The sequence below is a fragment of the Leptopilina boulardi genome, unplaced genomic scaffold (genome assembly GCF_019393585.1).
Source record: "Leptopilina boulardi isolate dan_hultmark-lab unplaced genomic scaffold, ZJU_Lbou_2.1 LbouV2_38, whole genome shotgun sequence".
Lineage (NCBI taxonomy): Eukaryota > Metazoa > Arthropoda > Insecta > Hymenoptera > Figitidae > Leptopilina > Leptopilina boulardi.
In genome coordinates this window covers 3,096,943-3,124,926 of record NW_026137951.1, presented here as the reverse complement: position 1 = coordinate 3,124,926, position 27,984 = coordinate 3,096,943, and the positions used below count along the sequence as shown (strand labels likewise).

Here is a 27,984-nt window from a genome sequence, read left to right as displayed (position 1 = left end):
CAACTTTGATTATTTTTTTTTTATTTTCAATTAAGAATATAAAATCAATAATAATTTAGCATAATTTATAGAATATTTTAATGGAATTTAATAATAATAAATAACAATAGGAATAAATATAACGAATTAATTATGATTAATAATATTATTAATATAGAAATAATTATAATTGTACAAAATATAATATATTAAATTAATACGTAATTAAAATACAATGGGACCTGCCCTTAATGCTGCGATCTCTTTCATAGCCAGCATTACATAAACAAACGTTGGGTGCTGTGCAAACTCCATTTCTACATCCTCCATAACAAATGGGAATACATCTACTCTCGGTTGGATCTGTTGAGTCAAGCATATAACCTCGACGACATAGGCACTTATTTTCTAAACAATCACCATTAATACATTGCTTATTACAACCACCAACACGGAAATTTTCAACCTCCAAATTTGTCTGTTGACTAACTTGACCCTCAAAATCATCGGCCTCTTGATGACCACGCCTATAGTGACCTGCGTGCTGATTAGAACTTCCCAAATTTTGACCAGAATTAACAGATTCTTGACCATAAGTTCCGGATTGTTGACCATAGCTTCCGGATTGTTGGCCATAGCTTCCGGATTGTTGGCCATAAGTTCCGGTTTGTTGGCCATAGCTTCCGGATTGTTGACCATAGCTTCCGGATTGTTGGCCATAGCTTCCGGATTGTTGACCATAGCTTCCGGATTGTTGGTCATAGCTTCCGGATTGTTGACCATAAGTTCCGGATTGTTGGCCATAAGTTCCGGATTGTTGACCACGACTACCAGACTGTTGATTAAAACTACCCAAATGTTGACCATGATTTTCGCTACTATGTTGTCCAAAAGTCACTGTTTGTTGATCCAAATTAACTGATTGTTGACCACGACTACCAGATTGTTGATTATAACTATCCAAATGTTGACCATGATTTTCGCTACCATATTGTCCAAAACTCACTGTTTGCTGATCCAAATTCATTGATTGTTGACCAGACTCTTGATAATTTCCCAATTGTTGACCACGAACACCTGATTGTTGATTATATCGACCAGGTATTTGTCTAAATGGAACATTTGTTTGTTGATCGTTCTCTCTATTTTGTGCACGACCCAAATTCCCATAATTTCCACTTTCCTGTTGAAGTACAGTCACTCTTTGACCATATTGTTCATTAATGGAACTAACGCATTTTTGCGTGACATCATCAAGATAAAATCCCGAATTACAGGAACATTTGTCCGGTGTGATGCATCGTCCATTTTCACAACCATCCTTACAAATTGCCTCACACGTGTTATTCCATACCAAATTATAACCCTCCTCACATTTACATAATCCTGGCACCAGACATGTTCCACCGAAACAACCCTTTGGACATTGTGGAACACAAATCTCCAAATCCCCCGGAGCATTCTCGTATCTGTGAATTAAAATTTTCTGATGAATTAAACGTTGTGGAATTTCATCTAATTTTACCAGTATAAGGTGAATTTCACAGTTTCTGATCATCTTAAGATTGGTACAACCCAAAAGTTAGCCACCACGATTTAAAAGTTGGAATACAATTAAGGTTTTGGGTCTTACCACTCTTAATATGGCTAGAAACTGGGACAATTATCTTAATTTCGTTTACTACTGGTAAATTGGGGTAATAATTCACAACTTAAAAATAGAAACATAGCGTCTCCATTACAGGGTTTCGTGGCCTGATAAGGTAACGTTTACCATGGCAACGGTTGACATCACAGAAAATTATAAGGTATTAAAATAAGCTGCAACGCTTATTATTTTAATCCAATGTTGCTTATTTTATTACCAAAATAGATTAAAATAATCAAAATTTGATTAAAATAATAAGCGTTGCAGCTTATTTTAATGCCTTTTAATTTTCTGTGATTGGAGTGGTTTCTAGGTAACTATTGTCATGGAAACGGCTGCTATGGTAACTGTTACCTTGGCTTTTAGGCCTTAGCCACAAAACCCTAAAAACTTCGAAATTGAAGTAAAAAATTTCCTTTTGTATTTTTCCCTCATAACAAAAGGATATCCCTAGGATATCCATAGGATATCAATAGTCGATATCCTAGAATGGTCCCCAGGATATCTTGGGATATCCATAGGATATCAATATCAATGGTCGATATCCTAGAATGGTCCCCAGGATATCTTGGGATATCCATAGGACATCCCTAGGATATCCAAACCGCCGGTCTGTGGGACATCAACAGGACATCCATAGGATATCCACATGATATCCCTAAGACATCCACAAAATATCTATTGGATATTATATCGCAGGATATCCATGGGATATCCTCAGGATGTCCGTGGGATATTTTTAGGATATTCACGGGATATTTAATATCTCAACATATATTTTTAAAGGTTAAAATTGTTAAGCTAATATAATGAATAATAATATAATAAAAACAAAAATCTTATGAGCTTCTAATTTATTTTAAATGAAGATTTGAAACGCATTTTTTCAAAGTTTTTAAATAAACTCATGCACTTAATGTATAATTAATATTAATAGTTATTCGTTATTTGCGGGGAAGAATTTATATTGTTTAAAACCAATTTATTTTCTGACAATATTAAGCATATGAATAAAGGAATGAATCACGAATGAGAAAAAAATTAGTTAATAATTACTGAGAATATCCTGAAAATATCTGTGGGATATCCTGACGATATCTATGGGATATCTGGAGGACATTTATGAAAGTCTATAGAGATATCCAAACCGCCGATTTTTTGGATATCCTTAAGAGATCCTTTTGATATCCATAGGACATCCCTAGGATATCTGCGGGATATTATCAATATATCCCAAGATATCTTGTGTTATTAGGGTTTCTGCTTATATTAATAAGAATATTTACCCTGGATAGCAACGGCAAAATGCAGGACCAACACAATCGCCATGTGGACATCCACCTTCACAAACGGGAAAACATTCATTGAGTTCTTTATTTAATGTAAAACCATGTTTACATTGACAAACTTTAGGTGAAATACAATCGCCATTTCTACAACCATTTGGACATTCAGCTTTACATTCACCATTTTCCTTGATATAACCATCGTTGCATTTACATTCATCTGGTCCATGACATATTGAATTAAATGGACATGGTCTTGTACATACAGGTGTACATATTCCAACTTGCGCTATATAACCAGTGTCACAGGTACAAATATTTGGTCCAGTACAAATACCACCAAAACAACCCTCATCACAATGTGTTTCACATTCTCCAGTTTCACTGTTACGTGTAAAACCATCGCAACAATCTATTATTGTTATTATATTTATACGTCCCTGAAAAATTTTTTTTTTTATTAATTTTCATTTATTATTTTAATTATAAATTCTGAATAATTATTAATAGAAAAAATTATAATTACATGCGAAATAAAAAAAAAAAATTTATTATGTTCTAATGAATCAGAAATTATGCATAATTTTTTTTTTTTTAGTAAATTTATATATATTTATTTTTAAATAAAAATTAGTGTAATTAGAAAATTTGTAAATATTATACAAGGTATTCGGAAAATTTGTTTTCGAGACAAACAGTATCTATCAGAATTGTAAATTTTTATGCATTAGTAAAAAAATTCTTTTCGATATAAAATCCAGTTTCTTTCGAAGCATCATTGAAGATATCAAATTGATCCCATTTAGCGGATGAAAACGTTACATCTCAACAATTTGTTATACCTATTTTGATATCAATTTTTTACCTTCAAGTTAACTGTGAGCTGAATTTTAATTATTCTTTTAAAATAATTTTAGAATCATGACGTTTAGATTCAGAAACGAATTGATTCAAAAATAACAGGATTCCAAAAAGGATTTAAAAAAATTCAGTTTTGGAATAAAACAAATTGATTCCGATAAATTTTTTTTGTGTTTTAATCCTTTTCAAAATAATTTAATAAAGAAACATTATTATAGAAATTATTGCTATACGTTATAATTGAATTAAACTGCATAAGGAAGGTGAGAATAAAATTTATTTATATGACATTTGCATTTAAGTTCCACAATATATATATATATATATATGTATATAGTGGTGGTGGAAAATCCAATTGTGGTTTGCCAAACACGGTCTCTGAAAGCTTATGTGATTAAGATACTTACTGACTTGAAACCCTGCTGTGAAGTCTGGGTACCAGGTACTGTCTGAATGTAGCCATTTGATATATTAGCTGCTAAAGCTTGAGTGTATCTGAATTATAAAATACAAGTTTGGAATTAACGTTAAATCAGGTTGAAAATTTTAAAAACTATTTTCACTTTATTTATTTTATATTTCACATTTCACTTTATAATATTTACATTTTTTGCCAAATAAAATTAAGATTTAATTCTCTAAATGATAAAAAAAAAATATTATTTAGTCACTCTATAAATATATCTAAAAATTATTTTTATTATCCTCTAAGCTTTCTAAGTGATAAATATTTATCGCTTTTGATAAAAAGAAAAAAAAATTAATAAAAAAAAAACAAAAAACATTTTGGTTAAAAAGGATCAAAGAAATTTTATCCAGTTTATGGAAATATTGTACAAATTCGTGTTAATCTGGCTTTTAATTTTATCTTTGACCTTAGAAATTTCTGTCAGTAATCACAGATAGTGAAATGAAATATTAAAATCACAGTAATTAAATTATTACATTAATAAAAGTAATTTAATTATTAACATATTATTAATTTATATTCCTTCGTAATTTATTTAATTAATATAATTAATTTTTCTCAATTAATATCGTTAATTCCTCTAATAATGAACGTAAATTAATGTTCAATTCTAATGAATAGGATTTTTTTTTAAACTTACGGTACTCTTTTGTAACACGTGCCACTTTCTTTAGCAGGAAATGAAACTAATGCTTCAGATGGTGAAGAATGATATCCACCTTTTACACCTTGAGCGAAACATGTCGTGGCTGTTAATGCCAAAAACAATAAAACATGCAGCATCCGATCCCTCATGCTGATACGAAGAATTATCATTGACTACTAAGCGCAATGTTTTGCAGATAATTTAAATGTTAAAAGACCACTGGAGGTCAACTTGTTATTTACAAGATTTCCTCACAATTTCCAAGATATATTCGTTTTGTGTGTCAACATCATCGTGCATTTATAATTTATCCGAACTGATGGACCAGTTTCATATATCTAGGGTCAAAAGTTACGAAATGTTTATTAATATATATATATATATATTTTTTTTTTTAAATTATTACCAGGAATTAAAATTTTATAAAATAAAATAATTTTATGAAATAATTTTATAAAAGATTTTTTTCTTTAATAATTATTTTATACTATTAATTGTAAAATTATATTTAAAGTTGATAAAAAAAAATGTTTCTTATTTGTAAGAAAAAATTGATAAAATATTTGTTTCTAAAGATAATAATAATCGGAGTAGTTTAAATTAGGTAAAGGCTCTCGGGTATTTAAATAATCTTGAATCATTATAAAAGTCTATGATCTCATACTCCATGCGGATGTTGACGAAGGCGACCTTGGGTCTTGTTTTATGATAAGTAATATACATTTTTTTAATCCTATATACAAAAACTGTGATTCACTGTTTTATTAGTCATTCATATTTCATTTTTCAATGAAAATTAATTCATCTTGATAATATTATGGAATAATATTGCATCACAATTTTTCGTTCTAAATATGAAATATACATGGAAAAAAATCTTTATCTAGAATAGCGATATGTTTCTCTAGAATAGCGAGAACTTTCGCTGTTCCAGTGAAATTTATCGCTCCCACTTGTAAAGATTCCCCGGAAAGTGCCACCTGGAGGTTCTATCAGAATTCCGCCGGAACTTCCGACGGAATTTCGATTAATTTTTTCAAAATTTTTAGAGTCCTAATTCCGTCGGAATCCCATCGGAAATTCTTTGGAACTCCAATGGAATTCAGACGGAATTCTAATAGAACCTCTAGGGGGCACTTACCCGGGGAATCTTTCCAAGTGGTCTGTTTCAGATTTTTTTCCGTGTAAGTTTCAGGAATTATACAATAATTTAATAATTATGTTAATAATTTTTTTTACTAATTAATACACTGAATAAAACTTATTTTGTTCAAGTCAATATTTATTATTATTTAAGTAAATATGTAATAGTCAAGTAACTAATTACTTGAATAAAATAAATTTTTTTTTCATTGTATTCTTTTTTTTTTTGTAAATTATCATTTCTTTCGAATTCGAATGAGAATTTTCACTATGAGAATAGAAAAAAAAATACGTAAAAATAACTTGAAACATTTTTTACTTTTTATTTCAAAAAAAAAAATCTCATTATTATTGACGAAAAATTACAACTTTTGCTTAAAAAAATATTGTAAGCACGGCGTAAATATAACAAATGTATATATATATAATAAATGGCAATATATAATAGAACAAATCATTCGCACTCACGAATATACAATATAATGAAATTATAAATATAGTAAAATAATATTTTCTAAATTACTCATACATATATTTATTATAAATGAAAGTGACTTATTAACTCCCACACACACGCAATCATCGTCTGTCCTCGTTATATCAGTTTCAAAATATAAAAAAAAGAAAAAATATTTTTAACCGACTACTTCTAATTTACAAGTAATTTATTCTTTTTAAAAATTAATTTCGTATATTTATGTATCAGTCCGGAAGTAAAAGCGTGGCATGAAAAAGAGGTAATTTTTAAAATCCCTAATTAACTTCTATTAATATATATAATATATATAATTGAAAGTTGACTTTTCAATTTATAAGAGTTATACTTTCTTTTCTGATCAGACTACATTTTTTTTTTTTTTTCATCGCAATATCAGAACACTATTATTACAAAAATACTCGTGTGTATGTATTTATATATATATATAGTGGCGCATATAATTGCACAACGGGCAAAAATATTTTCTACATACTATTCATTTTATGAACAGAACTTGCACACTTTATAAGATCATGTATACAAGATTAGTTTTGATTGATCATAAAATACGTTTTTCCTTAAGTTTTGTAAATTAAATGCATTTAAAATTATATGAGAAAATTACATAAAATCATAAACATATTTAAAACTAAGTATATATAAAGATCTTACGAAAGAAGATATTGCGGTATATAAAATACATTTTGAGATGCGATAATCGAAAAGTCATTTGTGAGAAGCTTGTTGTTTGATAAATGATTTCGTGAGAAAAGTATATTCTTTTACAATTTATTATTCTTCGAAATTAAAGAGATAATACAATATAAGATGGTTTTTCCTAAACGTCAATTATATATTTTATTTTAATCAAGTATTTATGGATATTTTTTTTTTTTTATTGTTCAAATTATCGTAATTTATAACTTAATAATTGACTATAATACTGTAATTGTAATTTGTGATTTTTAGACTGTTTATTTTTGTTTATAATTCATTGCTGTAAATAATTTTTTTTTAATCAATTGTTACTGAAATAAATTTTTAAAAATAATTTTTTTACTGTAAATAATTTTTTATAGTTAATTTTTAATGAACTAAATTTTTATTAATAATTTTTTAACTGTAATTAATTTTTTTAGTCAATTTTCACTGTTGTAAATTTTTATTCATATTTTTTTACAACAATTAATTTTTTATAGTCAATTATCATTGTAGTAAATTTTTATTTATAAGTTTCACTGTAATTAATTTATTATAGTTAAATTTTATGGAAATAAATTTTTGTTAAAATAATTTTTTGTAGTAATTTTTTACTACATTAGATTTTTATAATCTTTTTTGTCTGTTGTAAATTTGTCTTGTAGTAACATTTTAATGTAATGTATTTTTATAGTAATTTTCTACTATATATAAATTGAATTTCTACTATACATGGTGCAGTTCATTCATAATTTCAGTAAAATTCTAGTATATGGCAAATTTTTTTATATTTTTTTCAGCACTGAACAATATTGTACCGTAAAAAATTTATATTGTAGTAAAATTTTTCTTGTGTAATTATAGTAAAATTGTACTATAATAATTTCTACTATGATGTTTCGTATAATATATTATAGTACTATTTGTATAGTCCAATTTTACTGATAAAAATTTTTCTTTGGTACAATTTTTTAAAATAAAAAAATTGTTCGTTTTTGAATTTTCGTTATAGTATTTTTTACTATAAATTATAGTAAATTTGTATAATATAATAAATCTATGGAATTAAATTGACAACTAGAAAAAAATGTCTCAAATTAAAAAAAAAAAAATACAATCATAAAGTCTTATAATAAAAGTCTTATTAAAATATATGTTTTTTAATGTTTTGAAAAATAATATGACTTAATATATAATATTCTATTAATATATAATGACCTATAATTATATAATGTCTTATTAATATAAAAAGTCTTATTAAAATAACATATGTCTTATATTAAAATCAAAAATTCTTATGGAAAATTCGTATTACAAGGAATGTTATTCTAATATAAATTATTTACTTTAATTACTCTCGTAAGCAATAAATGGAGTAATACCGAGAACTTTGGTACAAGGGCACATACTTTCATTGGCTTGAGATAAAGATCAAATGTTACTAATAATAATAATAATAATAATAATAATAAAAAAATGTGGTAATATTTAACTATATATACTGACTGATAACGAGATTATAAAATAATGCCACAAATTAATTTACTACATAACGATAATTTAAATAATGATAAAATGCAATTAGTATCTATACTACAAATATCTATTATTCTTTAGTGATTTTCTCTTGTGAAATTTTGAAATTTCGATTATTCTATATTTTTATATCGATTTATATCAATTTAATCATTGCTAATCAATTTTATTGTTTAGATTTAAATCAATAAAAATTTACAAATAATTTTAATATTAAAATCTCGTTTATTGACAAAAAAAACCATCTGTTTTACCGATTGCTGATACAATAGATTTGAAACTGAGTAAAAAAAAAACCATCTGTTTTACCGATTGCTGATAAAATAGATTTGAAACTATTTTTCATTTTAAAAAAATGCAAATTTTATCGACGAACTAAATTCCATGTATATTATAAGTACAATTTAATATATTGATTCAAATTTGAGTATTGATATTGAATATTGAGTAGCAATGATTTATTGATTGAAAAATTCTTTTCGCATTTTTTTTTCTTATGCGAAAAAAAAGTAACATGTAACATTAAACTGGCATCACATTGGAAGCAACTATTTGCAATCTACCGAAAATTTTCTCACGATCGATCGGCAGATTGCGATTGACGTATTGGGTAATCTATACTAGAGTCTCAGCAGAGAAACAAAGATCGATAGTTTTAATGTTGTTTTTGTATACTATATATATAGTCTCGCGAAGAGTAAAGTGGAGAACGTCCGTGTGGCAAACTTTATGGTCGCGAATAGGTTGTGACTTTTCCATCGATATCCGTGCGCATAAGGCGCCACGCGATGCACTTTGCTCTACTTCTTTTCTTTTATCGTAACATCTTAGAGCGTCGTCGTCTTCGTCGTCGTGTTAAATTTATTCCATATATATATATATAAATAAATCCTTGTTGAGTATTCAGCATCCTTTGCGCGACTTTTCCTGAACCACGATCTTTTTATATGTATTTGGAGATTTTATTTTTCTTCCTTCCGTGATGATTTTTATTTCTTACAAGATTGTTCTTTTTATCCTCTTTTATTTCTTTCATCTTTCTTTGATCTTTCTTTTCCTTTCTTTTGATGATTTTTTTGGTTTCACTCTTCCATTTTAGTTCTTTTACGATTTTCTTTCAGTCTTTTTACTTTTCTTTCAATTTTCATTTCCTCTTTTATTTTAGAATGTTATTTTAAATTTATTTTTGGTTTTATTCGTCAAAAATCAAATCCCACCTCTGTCACTGTTTTGGTTTTATTGGAACAATAATTTCCTTATGGCAAATATTTCGGTATTTTTTTTTTAATATACCAAATATGACAGGAAATATATATATAATTAATTATAAATTATAATTATAATCAAATTTATTTATTTGGAATCACATTTATCTCATTGAGAGAAAAATCCCACCGCTGTCACTATTTTGGTTTTATTGGAACAATAATTTCCTTATGGCAAATATTTCGGTATTTTTTTTTAATATACCGAATATGATCGGAAATATATATATAATTAATTATAAATTATAATTATAATCAAATTTATTTATTTGGAATCACATTTATCTCATTGAGAGAAAAATCCCACCGCTGTCACTGTTTTGGTTTTATTGGAATAATTTCCAAATATTTCGGTATTTTTTTTTTTATTACACCCAATATGTTCGGAAATATATATATAATTAATTATAAATTATAATTATAATAAATATAATTATAAATTTTTTGTACAGATTTCTCAATCTCGTTTGCATTATCTTAAATTATTTTATTTTTTTTTTATTGAGATGCGAATAGTCTTACGTTGTCTAAACGTAGTTAAATATTTCACAGGGGGATTTTAATTGTTTTATCTATACTGACTGTATCAGTGTAATTGATAAAGTTACGTATCTTTGCTGATGCAAAAAGGCGACGCAAGTGGAATCTCATCGTATACATGTTCCATTTCCGTTTGACTGGCGCCACGATGACAGAATGATGCTGGTCTATCGTATTGGCTCTCCAGAAGTTCTGCCAACAGGAAGAAGCAGAAAAAAATTAGTCCGACATTTATAACTTTATTAATAAAAAAACAAATTTTATCTTTATTTCTATTTTTAATCTCAATGAAATAGTTAATATCGAAATTTTAAATCCAAAACTAAAATCTAAATATATATATACAATTTTTAATAAAGATATATAAATTTAAATAAATAAATAAATTTTAATAATAATAAATAAATAATAAATTAATTAATAATAACAAAAAGTGGAAATCAAGAGAATGAAAAAATTAATTTTTCAAATTTAGAAGAAAAAATGAAAATAAAAATAAATAAAAAAAATAATAAATAAATGAAATTAAAAAATTGTCATTTTGAAACATGAATTGAAATTATTTTCATTATCTATTAAAAAATATCAAAAGAGAAAATGATATTAAACGTTGAAAATAACGACAATAATTCTAACTGAATTCTGTATTTTCCAGATTAACAAGAATAAACAGACCTTGTCATTAATTTCAAAATTCCTCGCGTTCAGTTTTGAATTTTTAATTAAAATTACAGTGGAACTCTCGTTATTTATTTATACAATTTGTGTTCATATCCTGACGGTAAAATTTATTTATTTATTCAATATTTACACTAAGTGTAAAATTTTTGCCACGTGTACATTTTTATTTATTAATGTAAATAAAAAAAAAATTTATATTAAAATTTATGCAAAACATAAAACAGACTTGTAAATTAATAAATAAAATTAATATCTTTCATTAAAATTTAATTTAATTTTTAAAAAAACTAAAAATAAGTTGATAACAAAATTTTCTTGTTTTTTTTTTTTTTTTAAAACAATTTTGTTATTGAAAAATACGACATATTTTTGCTGACTGATTAATTTGTTCTCAATATTTTATGAAAAATTATAGAAAAAAATTTGAAAATTAATTTTTCCATTTTGGAAAAAAAAGAAAAAAACTTGCCTCTGAGATTACTCGAAAGACGAATACCAATAGTGACTGTTCCGTTTGCATATTCATTTCCCGTTTCGTCTAAGGTCAAGATCGCTTTAGGTTCAGTATTCATATTAAATGTCGAATCATTTCGACTCAATGTACCTTAAATTACACAAACATTAAATATTACTCGCCAATTCATTTCCCTATTAAATTTCTTTGACTTTTTCTTTCAATTTTTTAGTATTGAAATTTTATTTTGAAATTTCAAATTCATTTTTCATTATTTTCTAAAAATCAAATTAAGATATAAATTAAAAAAAAACCAATGAATTAATTAACAATAAAGCAAAAAATTAAATTCTTAAATTGATTTCAGTTTTATGTAACAAAAAAAAAATAAATAATATAATTCCAGTTTGCATTTAAATAAAATTTCCTTATTTAAAGAAATCGTGTAATTAATTAAAAATTTATAATCGTGAAATTTAAATATTCTTAAAATAATATTTTTATATTATTTTTTTTCACTTACGAAATATAATAAATGCTTACGTGGAAGTGTCGTTGTGTGAATTGTTGAAATTTTCTCAACATTTCCCTTTTCAATTCCCGAGAAATTCACTTTTTCGTCATTGAAAATCGATAAACGAACTGCGTCGAGCAATTTGGCTCTCATGTGGAATATCATCAGTGCCGCTATTGATGTCAGGCCTAATGAAATTATAGACCCAATTATGATAAGAGCCGCGATGTCCATTGGCAATGGAGACACAGGCGAGGAACTTTCTGTAAACAAGTTATATTCATGTATACTTTGGTAAAATTTCCCCTTTTTTTATTTTTATATAAAAAAGAGAAATGCACTGTGTTTTTTTTACTTATTTATATTGAATTTATAAACGTAAATTTTTTTTATAATAAATTTATAAATAAATAATTTAATTTATTTTCTCTTAATAAATTCACTTATTATAACTAATAAATTGAGGAGCAAGTTTTCAAAACCTGATAAATCCATATTTTTTTATTTCGAGAAATTTAAACAAATGACTTTCCACACATAACCACTAGAGTTAATTTTAAAATAAAAAATTTATAATAATTTATTTCTATAACAATGTTTTTATATTCAATACGTTATGTTTCTAATTGAACTTTGTCATAATTGAGTGATTTACAGGTTTTGGTAATTTTTTCTAATATAAAACATACAAATTGTAAATCATCTTGGTTATGTCAATAAGTTTTTAAATTCAAAATTTGTAATTAATAAATTTTTTTCCTTAAATTTAACAGTGACAGATCGATTTGTGAGGTCCTTAAAATATTAAATATATGGTTGTCTCCATTTTTTTGAAAAATGGATTTATCAAGTTTTGAAAATTTGCTCCTCAATTGAACTGCTCGTTCAATTAATTAATTTCAAATTATCCATTAATGGAATGAAATTCAAAATATATTTCTTTCTTATATATAATTAAAATAGACAAAAAAAAGAAGATTAGCCTATTTGGGATAATAAGGTCAATTTAATTAAATTAGTATTTTAATTATAATATATAATTATATAGTTTAATTAATACACACGTATAACTAAATTATCGAGGAACAATTTTTTCAAATTGATTGTAAAATGAAATTCTTTGAATAGCATTCACTTCCTGCTTTTTATTGCAAAGTATTTTTCATTGAATGCACCATTTTATTTTTTTGCCCAAAGGAAGTGAGAGCAATTTTATCCTGAATAGAGGGACTATCTTTCACTTCAAAAACAACTGGAAATCCCATCAATTTCGTATCCGATTTGTATTCTCTTCAATTGAAATTTTCAATATAGGTAGTTTTTTTTGTCACGGGGAAATTTTTTTTTTTTTTTTTTTTAAATGCTATCTAATGAATAGCCTCTTGATTTTATATTAAAATTCAAAAGTTAACAATTTCCAATTAGAATTTTAAAAAAATCCTACGACTAATAAATTGAATTCTGTACTTATAATTTTAATTAACGCTTTTAAATAAAAATAAAATGATTGAATTTGACTATAACAATGAAACAAACAATAAAAAAAAATGAAACAATGACTATGATAAAAATAAAAAAGAGGGGAAAAAAATTGTAAGAATGACACGAGAATTAGTGTTTGCTTTCAGTATTTGTGAATTATTGTCAGCCAAAAGAACTTTGAAAGGGCATGGGAATATAAAATGTAACTTTGTTATATACGTTGTTGTACGATTTAAACTAAAAGGAAACTGTAACTATATATATATATATATATATATATATATATATATATTGTGAAATGCACGACAGTAGAATGTAGCGTGTACTTGATTGTATGTGAGAAATATGTAGAGCAGGGTGAAGCAAGATGGGATCTTATATTTATCGAGTTCACACAATATGATATACGACCACACAAAGTGTTTTAGGGATGATGGAGTTAAGTGAATTTTCTCTATGCATATATAAATAACAAAAATTATTATTTAATTGCAAAATACATTTATTATTCTCTCTATATATACGACTGAACACTATAATAATTATTAGTTGATCAGCAGACATATATATGCATTTTAATGAGATTAGATTATTATCAGCCAACAAGGGAAATTGAAATTAATTATTAAATATTGAATTAGAGAAAATCATTATAAATTTGATAAGTGTATCGTATAGTTTAGGAAATGGGTAAAACAATAGTTTATTCAACTGATGGTACCATTAATTTATGGTAACACCTATCAGTAAATTAATATAATTGGTACCATCACTAATGGTACCATTAACTACTGGTATCAGCGACTAATGGTACCATTAACAATTTATTCGATAAATTACTTGTACCACAAATAATGGTACCATTAAATACTGGTATCATTGAGTCTTAATAATATTAACTAATGGTACCAACAACTAATGGTACCATTAAATATTGGAACAAGGAACTACTGGTACCAGCAACTAATGGTACCATTAACTACTGGTACTAAAAACTAATGGTATTATTGGTACCTATTGGTACCATTCAATTTTAGTGCTATTAACTACTGGTACCATCAACTAATGTTGCTATTTGTACCTTTTGGTACCATTAAATACTGGTACCATTAAGTATTGGCACAAGCAAATACCGGTACTATTAATTAATTATATGATTACCTACTGGTGCAACAAATAATGGTACCATTGGTACCTATTGGTACCATTAAATACTAGTACCATTGGATCTTAGTAATATTAACTACTGATACCAACAACTACTGGTACCATTATGTATGGATACCAGCACCTATTGGTACCAATTGGTAACATTATGTATTAGTACAAGCATATATTGGTACCAATTGGTACCATTATGTATTGCTACCATCATCTATTGGTACTATTAACTAGTTGTATCATAAACTATTGGTACTACAAATAATGGTACCATTGGTACCAATTGGTACCATTAAATACTGGTAACACTAACTATTGGTACCATTAACTAGTGGTATCATAAACTATTGGTACCACAAATAATGGTACCATTTGTACCAATTTATACCATTAAATACTGGTACCACTAACTACTGGTACCATTAACAACTGGTACCTGCAACTAATGGTACCATTGGTATCTGTTAATACTTTCAATACTGGTACCATCAACTAGTGGTATCATAAACTATTGGTACCACAACTAATGATACCATTAAATACTGGTACTATTAAGTTTTGGCGCCAGCCAGTACTGGTACTATTATGTATTGGTACCAGCACCTAAGGTACCAATTGGTACCATTATGTATTGGTACAAGCATCTATTGCTACCAATTGGTACCATTATGTATTACTACCAGCATCTATTGGTACCATTAACTAGTGGTATCATAAACTATTGGTAATACAAATAATGGTACAATTGGTACCACTAACTATTGGTACCATTAACTGGGGGTATCATAAACTATTGGTACCACAAATAATGGTACCATTTGTACTAATTGGTACAATTAAATACTGGTATCACTAACTACTGGTACCATTAACAACTGGTACCTGCAACTAATGGTACTTTCGGTACCTATTGCTACCATTGAGTATTAGTACTATTAACTACTGGTACCATTGAGTATTGGTACCATTAATTACTAATGCAGTCAATGATGACATTTTATATTAGTACCATTGAATATTGTTACCATTAACTATTAGTACCAGCAAACTAATGGTACCATAAATTGATGGTTCAATTTACTTTTTTCTTATTATTCAGAACCAATGGATTAATTAAAAGTAACGCTATTTAACTGAAACGTTGATAAGCGCTACTATTGTTAAGATAAACGAGTGTTACCATTTGTAACCAACGGTAACAATTGAGTTACATCATCAAAATGACAACTACAAATACTGAATAATTATTTATCAAATAATGAATTTAAAATTAATTTAAATTGATGAATGAAATAAAATAAATTAAATTTAATTGTAAGTTTAAAAAAATGATTAAATTAAATTTTTTTTCTTTTTTTTTGTTACCTTTTCTAACATTTTTGACATAGTCTGTCTTGGGCGACATGACAACTTGTGGGTCAATTTCGAATTGATCGGTGGAGCCAATGCCATGTTTAACATTCAAGTCAGATTCAACGTTCATGCGGGTTTCCTCGAAAATGTGTACTTGTCCAGTATTGGTCGTCAATATTGAACTTTTCTTTGGGAAAATTTCAGTTGGCAGTGGTACCTGCGTTGTTTGATAAGTGGTCGATATTGCCTGAGGTCGTCGCGTTGAATCGTACGTGTAATTTTCAATTGATGAAAAATATGATGACGTCTGACTTTCTGTACTTGTCAATGTTTTCATTGAATCATCTGCGTATAGAAGTCATTAAAAATTAAATTTTTTCTTACAAATGTTGAATTAATTTAACTTTTTTTTTTCATAAAAAAGAAACAATTTATAATTTAAAAATCTGTAGTTAATTTTAAAGTATCAAATTGTTATCAAAAATTTAATACAAGTTTCAATAAATAAAAAGTAAATTTTGTTTAAAAAAATTAGTTGTGTAATATATATAGTAAAAAAAAAGGAGAAATTACTTTCCGCCCCCTCAGTGGTACTTGATATCCTGATAATTTGAAAATCATCTTGATTGGCGTCACCAAAATCATCAGCGTTTGTCACATCAATAAAGTCAGTGTTGTTTTCCGGTTCAGAATAAAGAGGGGAAGAAATGTCGGTTGTTGCTCCGGAAGAAGGTGTTAACTCACTAAGTGTCCACTCTTTAACAGTGGGCACTGGATCGTATGATTCAAGGTCAAAGCACTCGCCAGTTTCATGATGACAACCGGACAGTTGATCTGTGCAAGAGCATGTGAAGCCACAATAAAGTCCCCATCGACCAGGAGGGCATTTATCCTCACATCTTCATTTTTTTTTACACATAGAAAAAAATATAGTATCAGTTAAAACAAAAATTTTCCAAAAATTAAAATGAAAAATTAAAAAAAGAGAAAATAGCTCCTTATATAGCTATTAAAAAATAGTGGTACAATAAAAAAAATTAATTTTTGAAATTAGAAACTTAATATTACACTCATAATTTTGTTGCAAATAAAAAAACTTTCGAAAATATGTAAAAAAAAAGAAAAAAATTGTTGCAATAAATAATTTCCCAAGTGACTATATGAAAATAATGTTATCAAATTTAATTGAAAAAACACGCGCAATGATAAAAGTCACCATAAAATATTTGTTATTATTTATAAATTTTAAATTTCAATTGGAATTTAAAAAAATTACCTAATTCCCTGCCATCCAGGCGGACATTCGCATTTGCCATTTACTGGATTACACGCACTTTCCCGCGTACAATTACATTCTTGCATACAATACTTTCCCCATGTTCCTGGCTGGCACTCTGAAAAATTATGAAAATTATATATTTCATTACAATTTTTCATATTTGTTATACAATAATTATTATCGGTTTTGCTCAATAATATAGATAAATATTATATTACGTTGTAATTTCTTGTATTATACATATATTAAAAATACTATATTATTATCGCAATGTCATCAAAAAAAAAAAAAAAAAAATGAGAAAATCCCTGACTTTCATTTTTTATTTTATTTCTCAGGTTTATTATGATCTTGGAAATCTTTGCGAAAGTATTTCTTTTTTAATGTTTTCACAACTTTTAACGTGTGTTCTTAATCGATGATGTAATAATAGATAACACACAAGTACTGCGATAAAAAAAATTTTTAACGAGATATATAAATTTTGTAACGTTTTTTTTTTTATCATCTTTTTAAATATTTATTAAACTGAAATCAATAGAGAAAATAATAATATTCTCTTTAAATTTGAATTAGTGAAAATTTCAACTAATTTAAATTAGTTTATTTTTGCTTTTGAATTAGTTAAATTTTACTACTTTTTTAAAAAAAAATTTTTTTAAAGTGAAAAAAATTTGTTGCTTTGTGTCAAAATGAAAAGAATTGAATTTAAAGGGTGAAAAAGTTAGAGGGAATATTTTTATTTTTGAAATTTTCTTAGGAATTTTTACTTACCATAAGAGCAGTCGCTTCCATGATAACCAGGTTTGCATAGACAATTGTTAGGTGAAGTGCACTCGCCTTCGACACACTTTTCGCAAAATGGTACACATTTTGTTTCTGTGTCAACTTTAACGTGAACCTCTTCTATTGTATAACCTTCGCAGCATTCATTCAATATCCTTTGTTTGACCTCCATCTAAAATTGAAAAAAAAAAAACAGAAAAAATAATTCAAAAATAATATTCGAATATTATTTTCTATGTGGAAAAATAATGTCAACAATGAAAATATAATAAAAAATATATTTTTTGTTTTTCATATATTTTTTTTTTAAATTTATTTTTGAAATATAAAAGAAATTTTTTTTTATAAATTCTTGTAATTTTCTTTATAAGTAGTAAAAGTCATTTATACTCAGACAAAGGATCGTAAATTTATGTCATTGAATTTAATTGCAATCATTCCTTTCGAATTCTTATAATTTTAGTGTCAGTAGTAAAACACAGTTGTAGTCAGACATAATTTTCTCGCTTGCAAATTTCGTCGCAGTAGTAAAAGACGGTTACAGTCAGACAAAACATAATTAAAAAGTAGAAATTTTCTTATAAAGTGTGAAAAAAAAATTCAAATTATAAAATTTACATTTTGTTAGTTAAAAATTTGGGCAATTTAAATATTAGAAGTAATAAATGTGAGTTTTAGTCAGACATGATGTTTTAAATTCTTTTAATTTTGTTAAAACTAATAGTTTTTTGTTTTACTTTTTAGTGAGAAAAAATAATTTTTAATTCTTTGAAATTTTTATGATATTTGTATCATATACAATTATGAATTTCTAAAAAATGACAATTTTCATTCCTACTCAAATTTCATTACGAATTCTTGTTTTTCTAAAAAGTAGTAAAATACAGTTGCAGTCAGACAACATTTTCCTGAATTATTTTCCTTTGCAACGTCAGCAATAAAAAATAAATTTTTTTGTCACTTTCAAAAATATTTCAGAATTTTTTTTTTTTGTAGTACCAAAAAGTTGCTATTTTTAGTATTGCAGTAGTAAATATGAAATTAAGTTAGAAAGAAAGATTAGAAAATTTTCATAGTTTGATATCAGTAGTACAAAGTAGATTTTGTCAGACAGAACTAAGTATTGTAATTTTACTGTCACAGTAGTAAAAATCAGTTTTAGTCAGTCAAAATGTAATGAATTTTTGCATTTTCTTATTAGTAGTAAAAATCAGTTTTAATCAGAAAAAAAAACTATGAATAAAGTAATTTGTTATCAGTAGTAATAGTCAGACAATCATTTCCAGTAATTTTTGTGCAAGTAATGAAAAGCTCTTTTTATTAGACAAAAAATTATAACTTCATAGATTTTCTATAAGTAGTAAAAGGCAATTTTAGTCAGACAAGCAATAAATATTTTTACTGCTTTGTAATCAGTAGAAAAAAAAAATTTAAGTCAGACAGAGTGGAAAAATTTTCATCACAGTTTTAGCGAAAGAAAAATAATTTAATTTTTTTAAGTAGTAAAGGTCAACTATTGTCAGACAATTTTGAAAAAGAAGTTTTTTTTATTGTACAAGTAGTAAATTTGTTTAAGTCAGCCAAAAAAGGACAAAATCCTTTATTATCAGTGATTAAAGTTGGTTTTAGTCAGACAAAAAGTAAGAAAAAAATTTCTTCCTTGTTATCAGTAGGAAAAATTAGTTTTTACTCAGACATAATTTTTGTAATAATAATTTTTTATAATTTTTGAATCGCAGTAGTAAAAGTCAATTTTAGTCAGACAAATCGTTTTCAAATTCTTCTAATTTTGTATCAGTAGTAAAAATTAGTTTCAGTCGGAAAAAATTTTTCCAATTATTTTTTCTAATTCTAATTTTCCTACAAAATTTTTTTTTTTATCTAAATGACAGGATCTTTAATATGAAAATTGAGACATTTACTAATGCAATATAATTTTCCTGTAGAGTTACACGCAATTTTCGAAAGAAAAACATGAAAACAATTCATTTTTCTCATGAGATATGCAATGAGTGCATATAATGATGAATTGGAGTATTACGTATACTGTGTACTAATTTGCGTGCTCATTCACTTTTCTACGTGTCGTTTATGTCATATATACACAATATGTGAAAATACATGCCATTATTTATGAATATATATATATATATATATATATATATATATATATACTTGCATACAAAATTAAAACGTGTAATTTTACTCGTGATGGTTCGAGTTTATCGTAATAAAATTTCTCCCAGAGACTAGATCCGAACTGTACATATATGTATATATGCATCAATTGCTTTATTATTTAAGAAACCACTTGAAATGCTTCTCAAAGTACCGCATGTGATGAAACATTTACGATGAATAGATACTGAACAAAATCAAGAATGAGGAAGACTTTTTCTTTTTCTTCGCTTGAATTTCTATATAAAAGAAGCAAAAACCAGAACGTTTCTTCATTGACAGGAAAAAAAAATTTTAACAAAAATAAAAGAAAATAAAAGAAAAATTAGTAAATAAAATAAAAAAAAATAAATATTTCTTAAAATCGGTATTGTAAATGTGAATCAGAGATTTTTAACGAAAGTAAGAACAATAAAAGAAAAAAAGAAAAAAAAATTGTCGAAACAAGAAGACAAACTTTTATTTCCAGGAAAGAAGATACGTTTAAAGTTTCGTCACGTTTCAAAGAAAGACATTCACTAGCTCGTTTGAAAAAAAACTGTAGTTTCCATGTCTTATTTCTACTACGAGTTTATCTATATATATATACACACACACAAAAAGCAAATCGTTTTGTTGCACCTAATACTATGCGCAAGGAAAAAGATCCTTTTCGACTTTATACATTTCTCCCCAACGACACTGAGGAATGCATGGTATTTTGCGATAATTGAGAAGGAAACTAGAATTCTAAGAAATATTTCACAAATTTATTTTCTAATTGAAATTAAATTAAACAAGTATATTTGACAAATTTGAAAAATAATAATAATTTTAATTAAAAATTTTGTTATATAAATAGAAGGGGATTTTATTATAAAAATAATTAATTAAAAATTTTCTTTCAAATATTTATTAATATTAAAAAAAATATAATTATTAATATTTATAAAAATATATTTATTAATTTTTATCATATTTTATTTTCTACTTTTTTTTTGCAATGAATTTATCTTCTTCTTTTTAAGAGGAAGTTTAATTTAAGAAATTATTATTTAATTAATAATAATAATTAATTAATTTACTCTTAGGTGTTATAGATTAGATAAATAATTAAATATAATTAAAAATGAATATTTTATTTTTCAAAAATGGCGATTCATTTTTTGACAGAATTCCTTGAATTTTATTTTCTCGCTCTTTCTTCAAACGATGAAGATATAATTAATTGTCTCGACAAGAAGACTAACGATATAAAGTGATTTGCAACTCTGTTATCCAGTTCATCAAATTATTCAATAATTAAGTTTGAAAAGAGCAGAAAAAAGAGAATTTTAATTAATTAATAAAATATTCACACAAAGTAGAAAAGTTTAAAATAAAATAAAAACATTAAAGAATAAATAAATAATTAAATATTTTTAAATAATTTTGAATAAAAATTTTTAATTTCTAATAAATTTAATTTAATTTTTTTTTTTTTGGAAAATATTGGTAATATTTTTTTTTACAATTAGATTAAATGTTTTTCTTTCTTTTAACACAAATATATATATAACTGATAACTTTTATCATATAACCAAAGTTCTTAACGATTTTTCTCATTATTGAGATATTAGAGCAGACGCTGAAAGTAACATCTTCTAACAAACTTTTTATAACTTTTCACAAGAGAGAGGATGAGAATGTCCTCTATTTGAAGTGGCGCGTCTGACTTTTGAAGAAAACTTCACAATTTTCTGTATTTCGCTCTCAGAGATTACTTTCCCATTAAAATATTACTGTAATTTAATTTCCAAGTGGAGAACCGCATTTCTCGAAAAATGTTTCTTTTCTTCTCTCTCTCAAAAAAAAACTTAGTAAATTTTATTTCACAAAAAAAAAATTAAACATAAACAAAAAAACAAAGTTAACTTCTTGTATCGATATACTTTATTTCAAGGAATGTACAACAAATTATTATTTTCTTCCTCGCATTATAATAAGCACCTTTTTTTTTTTTTTTAAATAAAATGAAATAAATTTTTATTAAGCTGTCATTAATCTTTTTTTTTTATTAATATTGTATACATTATTATTAATATATGCTATTTAATGTGTAAATAATTATTAGAGAAAATTCACAATATAATATTGTTAAGCTTTATAATTTAAATCGACTTTATAAATGAATCGAATAATAATTGTGTCAGTAGAATTATTAAATAATGTTATAATGTAAATTTTCGATTAAATTGCAATCGATCGTAAAATAAACAAATCCCCCCCCCCTCTCCGCCCACCTTCACTTATGTAATACTATGTGGGACCATATTATTTGAACAACACTTTATCAAAGTTATGAATTGCTCTCATCTGCCATCAGTAATTTAAATTGACCTAATTACGTAAAACTCATCTCGTAAGCTATTTAAACTCATATTTAATGTGATATGAAAATCTAATGCACATAAAATATATCTATTTATTATATACATTGAGCAGCATGTTTACAGTGTTAAAAAAAAAGTAAATTTTTTTAATTTTAAATATTTCCTTAAAATAGTTCGATTAAAAAAAAAAATGTATTACATTAGAAAATTATTAATTTTAATTAAATTTAATGATTAATTGAAATAATTAAATTATTAATTTAATTGTTAAATTAATTATTTTTATTACGATTATTACTGATTATTATTGTTACTGTTATTATTATTATTATTTTGATTATTATTCCTAATTATTATTATTATTATTATTATTATTGCTATTACTGATTATCATTGTTACTGTTATTATTGTTTGATTATTTTTCCTAATTATTATTATTAGGGGCCATCCATAAATTACGTTGCACTATTTTTCACCATTTTCGACACCCCCCCTCCCCCTCGTTGCACTTTTTGCATACATTAGCGCCATTTTTTCTGTTGCATGTTGCAAATTCTTGACCCCCCCCTCCCCCTTAAGCGCAACGTAATTTATGGATGGCCCCTTATTATTGATTATCATTGTTACTGTTATTGTTATTACTGATTATTATTGTTACTAATTATTATTATTTTTATTATTATTATTATTATTATTATTATTATTATTGATATTATTATTATTATTATTATTATTATTATTATTATTATTATTATTATTATTATTATTATTATTATTATTATTATTATTATTATTATTATTATTATTATTATTATTATTATTATTATTATTATTATTATTATTATTATTATTATTATTATTATTATTATTATTATTATTATTATTATTATTATTATTATTATTATTATTATTATTATTACTGATTATTATTGTTATTAATTTAATTACTAATTACCTACTGTAAAAAAAATTATTTATTTAAGTAAATGGAAAAAAAAATTTCCTTTGAAATTAGGGATTGAAAGGGCAATGTTTTTCTCAAAAGAATAATATATAATATAAAGAATATCGAGAAAAGTTGCATAATTCCACTGTCTTCATTTTGCACCTTTCTTTTAATTATCTTATTTCCCGGCAAGATTGAAAGACGCGGCCTTGTACTACAGGATACCAATCGCTTACGCGTTTTGCAGTCAATTTTTTTTTTCTTTCCTTTTTTCTTCTACATTTATTTAATTAGACGCTCTCAGCAATGGGTTGTCGCTTTCTCTGTAATTAGCAGATTCGAGCAACTACATCACACGAGGAAATGTTATACAAAAGTAGAAGGGGGAGGGGGGGGGGTAATGCAAAATGAGTCTTATAACGAATCGAGGGAATGTAACAAAAAAAAAAATTTATAATTTTAATCTCATCAATTTTTCTTATTTTTTTTTTTTTTTTTATTTTTCAAAATGTATAAAATGAAAGAAAGATTTTGAAACAATTTTTTTATCATTTATAAAGGTTTAAATGATTTGAATAACAAAGTGGTCTTTTATTGTGATTCAATTTTGTTGAAAAAAAAATGTTTACTTTTTTTTTTTTTTTTTGTAATTATTTAAAAGCTCACCTTTGTTCTCCATCGTTGATGCATTTCCTGCCGGGTCTTCGGGCACCTTGGTGGAATTTGAAAGCACCAGGTAAATGTGTGTACCTCAACAGGTTGCATATAAAGTTCCTGTGATGTTTCTGTATAACTGTAAATATAATATTCTCTCTCTTTTAAAAAAAAAAAAAAAAAAGTTTCATATTTCATAAAACGATCTTTATGATCCATATCTCAACAAACAGAAAAAAAGGTTAATATGTTCTATACCCATTTCAATATTTCTATACCTCTGTGTGGTGTAATTGAATTCTATGGAAAATCTCATAAAGTTTATTTAACATAAAAATGTTTTTAATCTCAAGAGTTCATTAAAAAAAAAAAAAAAAAAAAAAAAAAAAAGATCAACGCAGCACATTGTTGTATCCTGTTAACGCTTTGATATTTTAATGATGGATTGCGAAGTGAATAATGACATTCAATGAAAAGGAAGAAAAAAAGAAGATAGAGGAACTTTATATCAATGGCAGCGTTTTATAATGAATGCAATTAGGATTTTTTTTTTTTTTTTTTTTTTGAGAACTCTATTACTACTTTCTTTGCAATAATAACAGTCAGTAAAAAAATCCATATTATATAATTTTTATTTTTAGCAATTAGTTTTTCTTTTTTTAAAAATAAATATTAATTCTCATTAAACAATCGACGGCAAATATTTGTTGACTTTTGGGGAAAAAAAGAGAAAATAATGTTTGTAGAATGGTAAATATTGAAAAAAGCATAAATCAACACATAAACAATTGCAAATTTCAATATTAAAAGAGTAATGAAAAAAATGAAATTGTAAAATTATATAGAAAAATCATAAATTTAATTTTGAAAACAAATTTATTTATTGATATTATCGAAAAAATAAAAATTAATTATAGGTATACATTATTATTAATTTACAGTATAAGTTATTATTATTATTATTAATTTAGAATGTAAGTTATTTTTATTAATTTATAGTATAATTTATTATTATTAATTTATAGTCTTAGTTTCAGTAATAATCCACTACAGTCATTTAAAAAAATATATTTCGACAATATCGCTTAATGAAAAATTAGTTCAAACATAACTGAAATGGAAAAAAATCTCCTCTAGAAGATGGCAAATAAAAAGTAATGAGAAAAAATGTATTTAAAAATGAAATAGAAATGAAAAAGAATGATATAAAAAGAAATAATAAAAAAAAAAGAAAAAAAGATAACATAGTCGAGGATTAATAAATATTCACAAGGCAATGGAATTAAATTTTCAATGACTGGAATGTGACTTAATTCTCGTCTCAGCGGTCACTTAAATTTAACGACTTCACAAAAGACCGTTTCGTTCAAAGACGATGAAAAAAAAAGAAAGAAATGAAAGAAACGATAATTACAATCATGAAAAAGAAAGCTATTTTCAATTTTGTTGAAAAATGTAAAAAAAAAAAATTTCCACATTATACAAAAATAAATACATAAAAATGATCATAAAAGTATTTGTTTATTTTTTTAATTTCTTAATTTTTAATAAACCAATAGAAGTGGGGTTTTTTTTTTTTTTTTTTTTTCATTAGGAAAAATGAGGTAGTTACATTGCTTTTTAAAAGCCAGTGTATACGGTTACGGAGGTTTCTGACTATGCTAAAAAGATAAAAGTTCTTAATAAAAATTTATCGACTCACTTTTCCACTCGTTGGCATACATAATCACCGGTCAGCGCCCGCGACAACCGTAGCATTACGAACACGAGAAAGTGCGATATCCTGAAGAGATACATATTGATGCAAATATAAGACCCCCCTGTAAATAAACAAACACAATTTTTCACTGTATTTACAAAATCATCGATATTTTTACCCAATTTTTTGTATCATAATTTACATTTTTTTTTTACTAAATAAATAAATTTTTTTAACAAATAAATAAATATTGTAATTAATTAATCATTTTTTTAATAAATAAATAAATATTGTAATTAATTAATAATTTTATTAATAAATAAATAAATATTGTAATTAATTAATAGTTTTTTTTAACAAATAAATAAATATTGTAATTAATTAATAATTTTCTTAAACAAATAAATAAATATTTTTTATAAATAAATAAATTTTTGAATAAATAAATTCTTATAAATTAATTTTTAATAATTAACTTGTTATCTGAATATAAAAATTCAAAATGGCGGATCCAATATGGCGACTATTTTTTTATTCCTTTTCTTTGTTTTTTTTTATTCTAATTATATTTTTTTTCTCTTTTACTAAATTGCCCACTAAATTTGAAACTCAAATTTCAATATTCTGGGAAATAAATATTTATTCGTGAAAAAAATTACTAGTGTTTATTTCTTGTAAACAATAATTTATTAATTATTATTAGAATAATTTATTTTTATAAATAAAATGACGAGTGCAAAATCGTCAAAAAAAATCTATATAGTTATTTGTTATATATGAAATTTTTGTCAATATTGTATAATTTCATTAAACAGATGAGGAAACGAGTAAATCAATTTTATTATCAGATTTATTAATTAAAACTTTATCTCGGTAACATTTTATTGAATCTATTAATTATAAAGTCGTTGCATATGTTAACATTTAATTGTATATTTTTTAGAAGAAAAACTATAATTAATTGTGAGTACGATTGAACCTTTGTGTCAAAAATATTTATTTTTCCCATTTGTTATATTTGGCCTATTTTCTTATAATATTTATTATTTTTTTTTTTTAATAAATAATTTAATTGAATAGAAATAAAATTTAATTTAATGTTAAATAAAATTAAATATAAATTAATTTTCAGAAATTTTTACCAAATATATTTTCGAATCTATTTTAAAATATTATTTAAAAAAAAAATAAAATTGAATAAAAAAAATTGCAATTTTATTCCATAATAATTTTTTATTTTACATCTAATATTTTATCTTATTTCCTTTTATATTTTATCTCTGTATTTTAAATATTATCATTTCATTTTTCAATTTAAAATATATGATTTTCTCATTTTTATAAATTTTATTTCCGAGTTTCATTTTCTATTTTATATTGTATTCATGTTAATATTTGTTATCGATAAAATATTCTATATATAATTATTATTTAACGAAACGTTATATTGTTTTTATCGAGACTTATAAATTTAGATTTATACAATGCAGTGAATCATAATAAAAATGAAGGCAATTTTAAAAATGAGTAACGATTTGATTTTATGTCGTTCTATATTGAGACGACATTTTACGTATTGAAAAAAAATCTGAAATAAACCTTGAACCCGCATGAATAAGAAAAGAGATAATATTTCTTTTATTCATATTTTAATGTCTTGAAAAGCTTTTTGATATATTTTTGTTTCTTTTTTCTTTGACGATATACAAAATTTTTTTTTCTCGCAAAAACGAGAGTGTTTTATATATATATATATAGTACCTGAGGAATACTATTTAAAATTGTCCGTGATGAAATGTTTATGGTTCTCTTTGGTCCCCTCGTAGTAAAGTCAACGAAGCCATTGTCTCGAGTGGCACTCGTCGAATGCGTTAACGGATACTGACTGCCTCAAC

The 27,984-nt window shown here is 25.0% G+C and overlaps 1 protein-coding gene across 1 annotated transcript; it reads right to left on the bottom strand.

Moving 5' to 3' along the window:
* Positions 1–4: 4 nt before the first annotated feature.
* On the bottom strand, positions 5–27,984 carry LOC127288240 (uncharacterized). Its single transcript, XM_051315595.1, has 15 exons — positions 27,851–27,984; positions 26,093–26,210; positions 24,403–24,529; positions 18,249–18,432; positions 17,472–17,589; positions 16,769–17,094; positions 16,208–16,540; positions 12,229–12,462; positions 11,701–11,835; positions 10,619–10,742; positions 6,031–6,052; positions 4,884–5,062; positions 4,182–4,269; positions 2,914–3,353; positions 5–1,448 (listed from the first exon to the last, which is right to left on the bottom strand). Exons 2-15 carry the CDS (start codon positions 26,185–26,187, stop codon positions 194–196), a joined length of 3,660 nt encoding a protein of 1,219 aa, XP_051171552.1. The 5' UTR covers positions 26,188–26,210; positions 27,851–27,984; the 3' UTR covers positions 5–193.

Excerpts from the sequence above, each read along its gene's own strand:
- LOC127288240 (XM_051315595.1), bottom strand. The coding sequence starts at position 26,187 with ATGTATCTCTTCAGGATATCGCACTTTCTCGTGTTCGTAATGCTACGG. Across the intron at positions 6,053-10,618 it reads TTTTGCATCAGCAAAGATAC|ACCACTTGGAAAGATTCCCC; the intron begins GTAACTTTATCA and ends AATCTGAAACAG. Across the intron at positions 1,449-2,913 it reads TTTTGCCGTTGCTATCCAGG|ATACGAGAATGCTCCGGGGG; the intron begins GTAAATATTCTT and ends TTTAATTCACAG.